The sequence below is a fragment of the Dromaius novaehollandiae genome, chromosome 1 (assembly GCF_036370855.1).
Source record: "Dromaius novaehollandiae isolate bDroNov1 chromosome 1, bDroNov1.hap1, whole genome shotgun sequence".
Classification (NCBI taxonomy): Eukaryota; Metazoa; Chordata; class Aves; order Casuariiformes; family Dromaiidae; genus Dromaius; species Dromaius novaehollandiae.
This window is the reverse complement of record NC_088098.1, coordinates 199,698,433-199,712,407: the sequence shown is the minus strand read 5'-3', so window position 1 is coordinate 199,712,407 and position 13,975 is coordinate 199,698,433. Positions and strand designations below refer to the sequence as shown.

General features: G+C 43.5%; 1 protein-coding gene across 1 annotated transcript; it reads right to left on the bottom strand.

Moving 5' to 3' along the window:
• Positions 1 to 4,778: 4,778 nt before the first annotated feature.
• GJB2 (gap junction protein beta 2) lies at positions 4,779 to 9,988 on the bottom strand. Its single transcript, XM_064505033.1, has 2 exons — positions 9,810 to 9,988; positions 4,779 to 7,486 (listed from the first exon to the last, which is right to left on the bottom strand). Exon 2 carries the CDS (start codon positions 7,462 to 7,464, stop codon positions 6,787 to 6,789), a length of 678 nt encoding a protein of 225 aa, XP_064361103.1. The 5' UTR covers positions 7,465 to 7,486; positions 9,810 to 9,988; the 3' UTR covers positions 4,779 to 6,786.
• Between the last annotated feature and the right edge of the window lie 3,987 nt (positions 9,989 to 13,975).

The window sequence follows — 13,975 nt, the reverse complement described above, 5'->3', positions numbered from 1 at the left end:
GCATGAAATGGCACATGCTACTGCTGTGAAACTTCTGCTGGGCAAAGACTAGGCTGCCGTGATCTCTACCAATGTTTGCATGTATAGTCAGCTAAGCGCAGGGCAGCAAAATGGAAAATTGACCTGGGATTTAGTGGCTTATCCAGGAAAGACTGGAAGGTTTGTAGAGACAACCTAGCTGCTGTTGGGAGGCATGTCGATGTGAGATACAAGACCAAGGCAACAGAAGCTCTTTACCCACTCTGCTGAGGAGAATGTAAAAGAACACCCCTGACCAAATTCATTTATATGAATCACAGTTGTATTTATTCATAATGCCACCTCTTGTGTTTCAGGTGGAATTTATTATGGCCCAAAAATGCATTATTGCAATTGTTAAAAGGACAAAGGAACCATGCTGATATAGATCATAATGGATAGACCCTGCACTGATATGTAACCTTGAATTTGTATGAACAAGATTTTAATTTTGATTTAGTAGCTGAGCTTTGGCTCAGCAAAAAGAACTTGTACAACTGAGACTTTCAGTTGAGGTCCCCTTCTCCTTAGATGTTAGCTCTTCCCTCTGTCCATAGAAGAGTCCCATACCTACATCATCCTCAACAGATATTGGACTAACCTGACCTTAAAAACCTTCAGTGATGGAGAGCCCATCATCTGACTCAATGCTTAGCCCTCTCTACAGAGAGCTTTTTGCAATGACTAGCCAACATCTCATTGCAACATAAGCCTGTAATTTCTTGTCCTGTTGCCATCAGATGCAGAGAGAAAAATCCTCATCTTCTTTGCCACAGTCTTTTACATATTTGAAGAGTGTTACTGGGTATTCCTTCAGACTTTTCTAGGCCAACCTGTTTCTCTCAAGCTTTCCTCATAGGTGCTGTGTATGCTCTAGATATTTGGTCATTCTTATTCCTGACATCTGGATTTCTCCAGCTGATACATGTTTTTTGACAGATTACCCCAAAGTAAGTTCCAGGTAAGGACTTGCAGATGCCAAAAAGAGTGGCAACATTACTTCAAACATTGTTTTTTTTTGATGGACATTTATGCATCCCAGTCTGATATTTTTTTCCAGGTCTATAATGTTATTGACTCATATTCCACTGATGATCTGCTACAAACTCCAGCTCTTCTCTACAAAACTGTTCTTTTCTTCAGAACAGTTCTCCATCCTACAATTCTGCAAGTCCTTGATCCTTCTCAACTGTGGCATTTAGTCTTTCTCAGCTTCCCAAACTACTTCTGTTAAACCTTTTCTCCTACTGATAAAGATCTTAAGAGTTCTAATCCTCTCCTCACATGTACTTGCAGCTCCTTCCAGCTGCATACAGTTTATGCCATTTGGTCGATCCTCACATTTTGACAATGAGTCATTAATAACTATTTTACTGCTATATATGAAAGCTGTTATTGTGGGATAGACAGAAATTATTCCTGACAAATCCATGTCATAATAGTTTGAATCTTCTAAGAGATAAAATTGAGATAATGATTTAGTCAGTTTGTTTCTCTGTGTGCACATGTGTGTGGGTAAGTGTGTAGTTCGTTTCTGTTTGTTTGTGATGAATTGATTGTGGAAGCTACTTAAGCTGTATATTAAACACTCAGTCCTTGGAAAAGATGCAATATTTAGGGCAGGGACATGACTAACCATAATTAGGCATTACATTAATGATGCAACATAGTATAGGTTTGAAATCTTTATGGCACAATAATTAAAAATTATATTTTTCTTGCACCTGTCTTTGCAATGATCTTAGCAAACATTTCTTAATTAAACATTCTTGCTCTCTGTGAACAAGACACAGTTGTCATCTTTTATGTTCCAGTTGGGGAACAATGGGATTGTACTAGGACTGCTATCATAATTTCAGTTTGAATGAAAGGAGACTTGTGACAAGAGAAATGTTGATAGTTGGATGGAAAACTTAGAAGAAAATTTTCAGTCATCCCATAAAAAGAAAGTACAGCAATCCTGCTAATGTGTGGATCACTTATGTGAGAGGATTTTTTATGTGCTGTCTTAAAGGTTGAACCTCAGTAGAAAATGATCTGCAAAACATTTTTTAACCAAATTTCATGATTCTAAATTAAATATTTTAGGATCGATATTTTCTTTCCCAGCTGACAAGCCTGTAGTGCCATAATTGCAAAGAAGACAGCAAATATGGGTGTTTATCTAAACAGATAAGCTGGCCCAGCACAGCGAGGCCACTGAAGAACGCTACCTGCTTTGGGACAGTGTGACTGCACTCAGACACAACAGTATTTATTAGCATAGCTACTGTGCTGTGCTGCGAAAGAAATACCGTTTGGTTCTCTGCAGAACACCGAACTGGGCTGCTCCTTGACTACATTCTTGTGCTTTCTTCTGCGCTAGCCCTCAGTGTACAGTGTTGTTTGAAACAGCAGCGTGAAAGCAATGCTTTATGACGCAGATTCAAAGCAGCTTCATTTGAACACAGTAAATTTTATTCATCTGCAGGCTGCAGTGATTCATAGCCCAGCTAAGTTCTCTATCAGTTCACTCAACACGTACTTCCTTCAACTGTATGTCATTACTGGTACCGCATCACACCTTTACCAGAAAGGCTGACGCAGGCATCTGGCTACCTGGCAGCATGCTTGGAGAGGATTTATTCTAGTAGATGGGCTTATTCAAATACCATGGATTGCAATGGGCATAGAGCAGGCAGATATAAAATTAATCAAGAGTTAGCGTCAGTGATTACAGTGCAGAAAAAAGGAAGAGACGTGCAAACGTACGGTCAACTCTGAGGTTGCATTCTAGGGTAGCACGGACTGATCTAACATGCCAGAGGTAAGTGAAGCTGTGTTTGCCAAGGTGGAATGCCAGACAGGGGAGCTGCCAATTAAAGCTTAAAGCTTTTCCAAGCCCAGGTTAAAGAGGCTTTTTTGGGTGGCTAGGAGGGCATATATGAAAAATATCCAGGTCAGAGCTGGACCAACTTTACAGAAGAGAAACATGTTCTGTAAAAGAAAATGACAGGGACAAGCCAGGATGGTCAGATGGTAAAAAATATGTAGCTTCTGAAATATATTGAAGATCATTACTATTAGTCTTAGTTGATTACATCTTGAATAGTTACCATTACTCTTACCACTGTCTTCATAACAAACCATTTAAAATTACTGTATAGATAATATGATAGTGAAAAATCCAAAGAAACCTGTAATTAACACCCAGGGTAGTGACTACCCTTTGGTTTGGACAGCAGAACAAGTGACCACAAAATACAGTGAAATTCTCTGAGTGTGATTTTTTTGCCTGGTAAAACATATTAGCCTAGGTTGCAGGGGAGGTAATTGTGACTAAGGAAAAAAGAGATTAATTTCCACAAGGCTGTTTGTGTTAAAGTGCTCTTAACTGTTGCATATTTGCTGCAGTAGAATTTTTACCCAAAAAATCAACTTTAACGATGCTGCTATTTTGAATTGAACCTCAATGCTATAGGAGTGTTTCTCTCTGTATGGACCACAACATCTGTCTTTTATATTCTTGCTGTGAGATAGGAAATACCACAGCACATTGGCTCATGGTAACTGCTAAATAACTGAAGGATTTTTTTTTTGTCTGAGAAAATCTTTCATAAAGTTACTTCTATATCCAGAAATCAAAAATACAGGCTCCTGATTTCCTTTTAATTTAGTCTTTCTTCCATGAGAAGGCCTTTTCTTTCTCTAGCTAATAAAATCAAAACTTGAGCATGGGTTAAAAGCGAAGTTTGCTTTTTTTTTTCTTTTTTTTCTTTCTGCCAAGCATGTTTGTAGTTTTGGTTTCAAGGTTTTGGATGAAAGTTTAGCCTTGAAGTCCATGGCAAATTCCTGGTGATTTCAGGTATAATTCTAGCTTGTCCCACTCCTATACTTCCTAGTTTGATATCACATTATTTGACACCTTATATTCTGGCTACACTTTGCGCTGGACGGTAAGGAATCAACCTCCTTTAGGGTCATGATTTCAGCTTTGCTGCTTCAGTCGTCAATAGCCTTGCAACTTTCATTGCAAAAAGGAACCAAGTGCCAAAAATTTCTGGTGTATTTCAGGAAAGGAAAGACACAATCCAGTACAGCATTGTCTTTTAATCTGTATGAAAACCATTTGTAGGAGGTCAACCATGCCATGCAGCACACAGAAATAGGTGCGAAGGGCTTAGTTCCTATGAAGTTGCTGAATTTTTTTTCTCTTACAAAGCAGCTATTTAGTCAAATACAAACAGAAAAGAAATGTCACAGACAGTAAATAACCTGATAGACCTATTGTCATGGATGCTACAGCTCTGGATCAAGGCCACTTGCAGTCACTTTCCCAATTTCTGTCTTTGTCCCCTTCATGATATCTGGTTGCCAAACTGCTAGCTGAAGTTAATTAAATAGTGCTATCAATTTTGGCACATCTCATTTTCTTACTCCAGTCTAAACTAAATTCCAGTCAAACTCAAAAGCAGACTGGGAGACCAATCTCTATCTTATGGACCTGGTAAGTTATTAATCAGCTGCAGCTCTGCTAATACACAACTGATTTAGACAGCAGAACTGATTTCTAGTACAGGTCACATTTGTGGTGTTCCACTGGCAGCTCATGAAGTCTGTAGGACAACAGGCAATGCAACCACCTGGAAACTAACCTGCTGCAGAAGTCTAAAATGCTTACAGTAGCTCTTGGCTATTAAATGTAGCATTGGCGCCTACATTTTCTGTTGTGGTAAACAGATTTTCATTGAACATGTTACATAATATATGGCACGTGCAAGTAAGACAGAACCCCAGGCACCACAGGAGTGCTTTAATTATGGTTTCAGAAGAAAATAAAAATCTTGTTGTTACAGAAGAAATATAATACTAAAGCACTGGAAGTGTAGATGGTTTGTTCCCTTTGTACCTGTACATGGAACAATGCAGGAACTCTGTCAAGCACAAACCTGGTATGTGCCAAGCTTTGTTCTTTAGAGTTGAATTAAGGATGTTTTCACAGACCAAGTTTCCAGTTCAGCTCATTATTAATGACTTTCCATGCTTTTGTTCATGCTTCTGAGGATGCTGTTTGGATTTTTTTTCCTGCTCCCCTATTAACCGCCACACTTTCATCTGCATTAAGTTGTAACACTGGGTTGTAGCACACCAGCAGCGGGAGCCTGCTTATGCTATGCTTCCAGGGCATACTGAGAGGACATGGGCCTTAATTAATGCACCTTCGTTTACTCCAACTGTGATGAGCTGAGGTGTGTTGGAGAAGCTGGTGGATGCAAAAAGAGAAGCTGAGATAATGCTCATTCTTTTGAAGAGAAAACTAGTTATTAAAGCCAATGAGGAGAAGTAGTCAGCTTTCTACAAGTGGGTTCAGTGGGCAGGCACTTGGGAGACGTGTGATGCTATATGTGATGGTGTAACTGCCTATGACAGCATAAACCTGAACACATTTTGGGACTATTGTGGACAGACAAGACCAGACTGACTCACATAGTTCTTCCAGTTAGTAACGCACAATTCACAGCTTAGCAATGTGAAATTTAAGAGATATCAAGTTATTCCTCATTTCTGATTGGGACACTTTGCAACTTTAGCTCTGCAAGGTGTCTGTAATTCTTCCTGGACATACAGTAAGAAGATGAAGGATGATTCAGTCTCATGATATGGGATATTGAAGAGATGGGGAGTGGTTTGATGTACTCCCTTGAAAGGTACAAGGAGAAGGTTTTGTGGAGAAAAGCCTCCGTAAAACTGATGACTGATGGAAAGAGCACTGGTAGGTGTAATCCACTGTATATCATGCTGTCCAGGGTAATAAACAGAATGAAACAATGAGGCATTTTTTTTGTTCTTTACTAAAAAAAACCTTCAAAGATAAACAGCTGAAGGAGACCCAGCAAAGTGGTAAGAAGTCTCTTCATCAGATAAAAATCTACTGCACTGAGGGTCTTTGCAAAATGCTGCAGGAGAGCAAACCAGGTGGAAGACAGGCCCACTGTCTCTCCTTCTCCAAGGCAGCAAGCCTTTTTTCACCTGACCAAGAGAATGAAAAAATATACTTCATGCCTCCCACAGCTGCAGCCCCTGTGAATGGAGGGAGGCTGCAATGACCTTATGACAGTTATAAGCGGTTGAGAATGGCCACTGCTAGCCCTGCTGCGGTGACTCCTCAGTACAGGTGAGGAGCTGAAAAGCTAAAATTTTGCTGGTCCCCAGTAGAGCTGGTGGCATGTGTGCTGCCATGGAGTGCCTGTGTTCCTAGCCGTTTTCCTTGCTCTCTAAAATGCTTAGAGAAAGAATAATACACCTGCTATAAACATGATTGCCTCTTTGTCTTCTTGCCTTTCGCAAGTAGTAAGTTCTCCAAAAAAATCCTTCATCCCACTTTGATCAAAACTCTTTGTTACTGGCTTGCCCCTGAAGCTGACCAGTGCAATGCAGGCAATGTGTTCATGATTTCTGCCTCTCCTTTAGGGGAGGCCGCTCCTCCGGGCCCTTCGACTCCCACTTTTTGAAAAGTGACCCTATCCCACCAACAGAGACACAGCAGTAGACATACTTTGAAAAGTTGTTGCCAAAAGGCTACTCTCTTTATTTGTGGATAAGAAAATACTGAATTAGCTCATAAACTAAGCTCAGTGGCAGCTTCCCAGGAAGGCTATCATTTTAAAATTATGAATGATCTTTCATTTTTGTCCTTTTCTTTGAGCATGGAAATATTACAGATTGTTTTCTGGCACCTAAGAAAATTTGAGTAAAACAGGGAGCTAGGAAATCGTGGTACTGGGGGAATTATTTTAAAGCTGTTGATTTCCTGCGTTCTCTCATGCAAACTTTTATCACTAGGTAACACAATTCAGCCAGATTCAACATCATGCAGATCCCAGACACAGCAAGCATGAAAATAGTGAATGTAGTTTTCTCAGTGGGCCGAGAAACAAAACAATCCACTGTGTTGGGGCAGGGCCATGCATTACACTTCACCAGGCGAGGCATTTGGTACCCATCATACATGTAATAGAAAGCATACATGAAGATGGCTTCAAAGATGATCCTGAAGAAGATGCTGCTGGTGTATGTCCACCACAGGGGGCCCCGGATGTGTATCTTCTCATTTTTCAGCTCTTCAATATCAATCTTCTCACCATTTCTGAAACGTCTTTTCTTCTCATGCCTAGTGTAAGCTACATGCATGGCCACCAGCAGTGCAGGTGTAGAAACAAAGATCAGCTGCAGGGCCCAGAGTCTGATATGAGAGATGGGGAAAAAATGGTCATAGCAAACATTTCTGCACCCGGGTTGAAGTGTGTTGCAGACAAAATCTTGTTGTTCATCTCCCCAGACTCTCTCTGCCGCTACAACCAGGATCATGATACGGAAGATGAACAGGACTGTGAGCCATATCTTTCCGATGCTGGTGGAGTGTTTATTTACACCTCCTAAAATGGCCTGCAGAGCTCCCCAGTCCATCTTCTTTTCTGTGTTCTTTTACCTGTAACATGACACAAAGATGACACCAAATGGTCAGTTTTCAAGGGGTGAAGAATCAGTATCATACCTTCTATGGACTGGCAGACTTCCTAACACTCACTCAGAGTCAAAGACAAATGAAGGCACTTTTATTAACACCATCCGTATGTTTAGAAGATGATGGCTTCGAACACCGTATTAAACATCTCCTTCTATATAGTTATGATGGGACAACCATACCTTGTTACTTTTCTCAACAAAGCTTGAGATAGAAAGTATATTACATCTTCAAAAAAGTTGCCTGCCTGCATCTCCTCTATGCTCTCCTTCCCTTTTTTGAGATATTTCCCTTTCTGGGGTTGATTCTCAATGGTGGTTTGCCAAAGCTATGGAGAAGCATGATATCACTGCATGAGTTAGAAGTCTCCACTTCATCTGGATCTGGCTTTAAGTGGTTTTCATAGGATTCCTTCTTTGCCAGTGCCACAGCCCTGGAAGGCTTGGCTGGCTCCTGCTTTCTTTGCCTCCAAGGTAAGTACTGCTTGGACATCGTTAGCACAAGTCCTCACGTCTTCCAGACACCTCCAGCAGGCCTCCAAGGCTGACTGTTGCAGCTCAGACACTTCTCTTTCTTGGCAGCCCCTTCATCCCTGGAAGTACATTTGCTTTTGCCAACACTGCTGAGAAACTTCAGACTGGTTCTCTCAGGGCTGCATGCTTTTATAGCAGTAACCAAGAGAGGACACTGCAGGGCCTGCCTTTCCACATTCATCTCTGTCCCATCCAAAAAGGAGCTAAACAGAGCCAGAGAGCTGAGAGGAAACAGCCATCAGCTAAAGAGTTAATGTTGATTTTCTAGATGCTATCACACTCCACTGAAAGAAACAGGAGGTCAAACTTCAAAGAAGCTCCATTTCAGCCTTTCTCCCTGCCTCCCACTCTTGAAAATCCAAATACACTCTTTAACCCCTTTGAAAATTAGGCCTGAGTTTTGCTGAAGTCAATATTCAGTCTCAGGACTTGGCTTTCACTAAACACAGCCATTTGGAAACTATCACTGAACTGGACAAAACCCTTTGAAACCCTAGCTAAGAACTTGCAGAGCTGGTCCATCATCTTTTGTGGCTAAGGCTTAACTTTGTGTGGGAAAGCCACTCTGGCCTTGGATAAGAGCTCCTTCTTCTCTTGGAACAGGGTGTATGCTGTGGTGACAGCACGGTACCTTGCAACACCGCTTTGACCACTGGTCAGTTTTCCAGAATATTCAATTCTCACATAACAGGAAGGAAAAAAAAAGAAAGAAAGAGAGAAAAAAAGAACTTCTCTATCCTACTGTAGTTATATCACAACTAAAAGACTAACATGCCCCAACACAGTTCCTTGGTACAAGGGCCTTGCTTGTACAGACAGGCCTTGAGGCAAGAGGGAGAGGTTAGAGATTTACTGTGATGAGGAAAGGTGAAACTGGGTAAAACAACAAAAAAGGCAGCCTTGAGAAGGTGGCTGAAATTCCTTAGCTTCCTCATGTTCTCTCTCTGCAGAGACTGGCAACAATTTATGCAGCTCTCTGCTTTAACCTGAACTCTTGGCTACAAGCAGATACCTGCATCTTCCTGTGAAGAATTTTCTCATCTGTTGTGTATTGATTAAAAAATTCAATTAATGGGAAAAAAAAAGCCACCAATAAAACCCTCAAGGCAGAGGCTAACCAAGACCGACAGAAAGTATTTGAAGTGCATATCCCGGGGGGATGAACAGCCTGGGCTCCAAGCGTGGGCTCACGCTGCAGTCCTGAACCACTGCTGCAAGTCTAGGGGGGGAAAGTCTCCCGGCTCGTCTGCCGCTACGAAAACTATGAGATCGGCTGTGAGGGCTGAGCACATCTACCCGCACACCCCGCCAACCATTCCTTACTGGAAACCACGCGAAATCCCCACCTCGCGGTGACACTCCCGATGCCCCGAGGCGGCTCCGGTGCCGTCGCTGCCTCCGCGCCCAGGTTTGCCCCCGGCGAGCCCGCAGGGCGCACGCAGAGCCGGCGCGACCCCCCTGCGACGGGAGGCGCCAGGCCGACTGCAAACGGCTCCTCTCCGCCGCAGTTTGCAAACGCCGCTGTGGGGGAGGCTCGGAGGTGCGAGCCCCCCGCCCGCAGCCCCGCGGCCGGTGCCGCTCGGGGCCGGCTGCCCGCCCGGGCCCCGCTGCACCCGGCGGCTCCGCGCACGCCACCGGGGCGGCACCGGAGCCTCCCCGCGGCCCGGACCCCGCGACCCGGTCCTGCTCGGGGATGCGCGCACCCGAGCCCCGGCCCCACCGCCCGGCACGCGGGGGCCACGGCGGAGCCTCACCTGCCTCGGCTCGGCTCGGCTCGCCTCGGCTCCCGGGGCTGCGGCGCCTGCGGAGCGGCCGGTCCCGGCCTCGCCGCCGCGGAGCTCTGCGGTCCCTCCCCGTTCACCTGCCGCCGCTTTTAACCCGCCCCCCGCCCGCACCGCCCGCGCCGGCCCCGCCGCCCTCCTGCCCGCCTTGCTGCGGGGCGCCCGGGGCGGGGCGGGGCGGGGGCGGGGGCCGGGGCCCGGCGGGGGCCGCTGGGCTCCGCCGGTCGCGGCACGGAGCGGCGGCGCCTCCCGCCCGGCTGGCGGGGCCGGCGGGTCTCGCCGCCCCCTGCCCGCGCCCTGCCCGGCTGCTGCGGGCCGTCCTGCGGGGACGGAGCCGCCCCGGCGTCCGCCCGCGCCGGGCTCCCCCCGCCGGCTCGTCCCGGGGCGCTGCTGCGCGGAGCCAAGACGAGGAAGAGATAAACCAACTGCTAATGTGACGCTACTGAAATGAGTGGTCTTGGTAGCCGGAGGCAGGGACGAGGGCAGCAGGCAGCGAAGGGTCATTCAGAAGTCCGACTTAGGATGGTTTTCCATTCAAAGTCTTGTGGCCTTTCTTCACAGCTGCGTGAAACTTTTCTAATATCTCCAATAGTGAGCACGACCTTGGTTCCACCACAGTAAAGAGGGCTTGAAACTGGTTTTGTGAGAGAAAATAATCTAGCAGAAAATGTGAAGAGTGAATCGAAGAAGAGTTAATTGCCATATGGAGGATCATTAGGTGCTACTTTCCTGGAGCTTGGGCTCTGTGGTTGTTGATAAAAAAGAAAAAAGAAAAGAGGTCTCTTGTACCGGTTTCTTGCTTTAGTGTCCTTAAACCCCATCTTTAAGGGAATCTGAGGACAGAGGCCATGGCCAACCGGGCATGATGGAGTGGCTTGGACCAGCGCTGACACAGATGGGAACCGTCGCAGCCTTCACCTCGGGCTTGATGGAAAAGTATGCCTAGTGCTGCTGTCAGGCTCAGGGCTGCCTCACATTGTCTGCACTGGACCCCAAACATGCAACAGGGAAGGAGTTCTATTAAATGACACTTGATTACAACATAGCAAAGAGTCTTTGCTTCATAAAACAATGTGACCAAGAATCCCAGCAGAAAAAAATGCTGTCTTAAAGAGGGCATGTAAAAAAAACTAGAAGATGGTGAAAGGCTATGCGTTTGACTAGTGAGGCAATGAAAACTCGTCCTAAGTATATAAAGTACTGACTGAAAATGGTGTGTTTATATCTCTAAGTTGAAGTAGAGATCTGTCCTATGTGTTGTACTTAACACTTAGCCTGAGGCGTGTCTGGAAGTAAACACACTTTCATTAGTAGAGATTTAAGTATCAATTAAGCCTGATCTAGTGTTTTGCATAGATATGAATTACAAAAACCAAGACTTTATGTATGTGTCTTAAATATGGTAAAATGGATTTGGTTTTGCTCTGGGAGGTTTAGAAGGAAGGAAGGAAGTCATATGTGTAAAGTCTTTAAAAACCTAAGAAGAAATGTTCGGAAGAATCAGCTATGTTTTATAAAGCAATACCAAAGTTTGATAGCAATAAATGTAAATGTTTGAAGGAAATCCACAGTTCATGTTGTTCAGTCATTTACCACCAAAGAAGAGGGTAAAGCTGAATGTTACTTTTATTTTTATCCATTTTTGTTTGCTTGTGTTTATGTGTGAGGAGTTATGTAATGTTTTATTTGGGAAAAGCAAGGGAATCCAGGTAAGAAATTCTGACAAATCGCAAGTCTGAGGATGCCGGCCTATTGCCCATACCTGGCTGACTGCTTGGCTAGTTAGCAGGAGATGCAAGAGCCAAGTATTGACAGCTCTGGCATCTGTAAAAGTTCAATGGTAAGGAAGGATTGTTCTAATAGCACTGAAAGTGATGCTTGCTAAAAACCGTGTATGAATGTACACAACATTGATTGTTGCGGCTTGCAAAGCAATGCAAAAATAAAAGCTTCTTAAAACTAGAAAAATAAATACTTTTTGACTTTCTTTAACACAGAAACAGTTTTTAGTTTGTTTCAAGATAGATAGTGTAAATCTTGGAACTGTCTTCCAGCAATCTCTATCTTAGGGCTTCCCAAAGGTTATGTCTGCATCTCTTCATTTAACAGCCCACGGCCACCTCCAGAGGCTGTCTGGATGTATACTTTTAATAGCTCTTGATTCACTTTCTGGCATTACTTTGTCTAATCATGCTTGGATGATATCTTTATATTTAGAATATATAAATATTTCATATTTATTCCATATATATCTTGGAATTCACAAGAACCTGCAGCAATTAACTCAATTGCTTAATTATGTCTTGTGAAAATATTGTTTCATTTACTGAAAACCTGCTCTTATATAATATCATGGGACATCTCTGAGTCCTCACTATCGAGAGAAATAGTTAATCATCTTTCTCTGTTCACCCCTTCCATGCTTTCATGAATGCATGCACTTCTGTCATATCCTCCCTCCATCCTTTTTGTTTCGTGCTGAAAGGCCCGATGTGTTGCCTGTGTCATGCAGGAGGGGCTCCACATCTTTATCGTCCTCATCACAACTTTCTGTGCCTGAGGGTGGTCCGAGTACACACAGTATTCACAGTTTATACAGGCACAAAACGATGTTTTCTCTTACATTCTCTAGTTATTTTCTAGTAATTCTTATTTGCTCGTTTTTGGCTTTTGAACACCTCACAGCAAAGAGCTGACATTTTCCATAGTCACTCCAAGATTCTTTGCTATGAGTTTCTAGGAAAGAGAACAAGTATCTCCCAAGGGGGCGTATATGCCTATATACAGGAATAAATATACTTTGGATTAGTTTGCCTCACTGTACATTAGTTTGCACCACTGACACGGAGGTTCATTTGCCATTTTATTATCCACTTACTCAATGTGATGATACCTTCTTGATATTCCTCACAACGAGGTTTCGTTTTGACTACCATGAAGGACCAGTTTTATAATATGCTGGTCACAAGCATTTTGATTTTTGCTAAATCCTGTGTCTAGCAACCTCAGGTTATTCATCACTTTTGCTTAAAATGAGGCTTTTTCAACACCTAACAGCTTACTTGCTGCTTGTCATGTGTAATTATTTTAACCGACAGGTTAAAATTCAGCTCAGATTATACTTTGGAAATAGTTTTAATTTCTTCCAGACTGAGCTAAACTTGTGTTACACCTGACATTTTGCACCAGCATTAGCAATAAAAGCACCTTTCCAGTTCAGCTCAGCATGTATAACTGGTTTGTCTCTGTATGAATTTTTCAAACACTCATTTTAGTCATAGTAATGCCAAAAATGTCATACTTTGTTAGCCTTCAAGCAAGCTGTTTTATCTCCTTTGATATACACTGAGTATCTGAAATATGTGCCCACCCATGATTTCCATGTTCATTTTAATTGCCACCCCATCCCTTAACAAATAGGCCTTTGCGTTTTATAGGTTTTTATAGAACAGTCTCTGAGTGTTCACCAAAGTCTGGTGAATACAAACACATGGTCATAGGAGCTTTAATCTGGAAAAACATTTGCAAGACTTCTTTACATTTTATTTACAAAGGACATATTTTTTTATCATCTGACATAAACGCTTTGTTTGCTGCTTCATCATCTTTCAGCTTTTTTAATGGGTTGCCCCTTGTCAAGTCACCACTGTGCTTAATCGCGGTAGGAGGAGGATCAGAGTATGTGAGACTTGCTTGAGTGTGATAACAGCACTCACTGTGCTTTTTACCCCAAATTTAATGTAAGAGCTGCAAAGATGCTGGTTTATATTGATGTTGCTGCACATCACTTGCACTGGTCAGGCCACAGGCACCAATCCTGTAATCCTCACAGTCTCCAAAAGCATGGCTCATAAAGATACACCATAGACCTGAGCTCCAGCAGATAGCGGAGGGTTTATCAAGGAGTGTCATGATTTTCTTTGCTTCTGAGGAACATGCTCTTCACTGGCCCTCAGGAAGGGTCTCCCCCAGAAGGGGAGCAGTCGCAGGGTACGGCCAGCGCTAGGGGCAGGACTTGCTTCATCCCTGTCCCTTGTCCAGCACTTTACGTATCAGTGAATGCCCCATTAGCATTCAAGTGAAGTTTTATCAGGTTTGCTAGGAACACTCGACCCTTTGATGCTTGTCTGAGGAGGGCT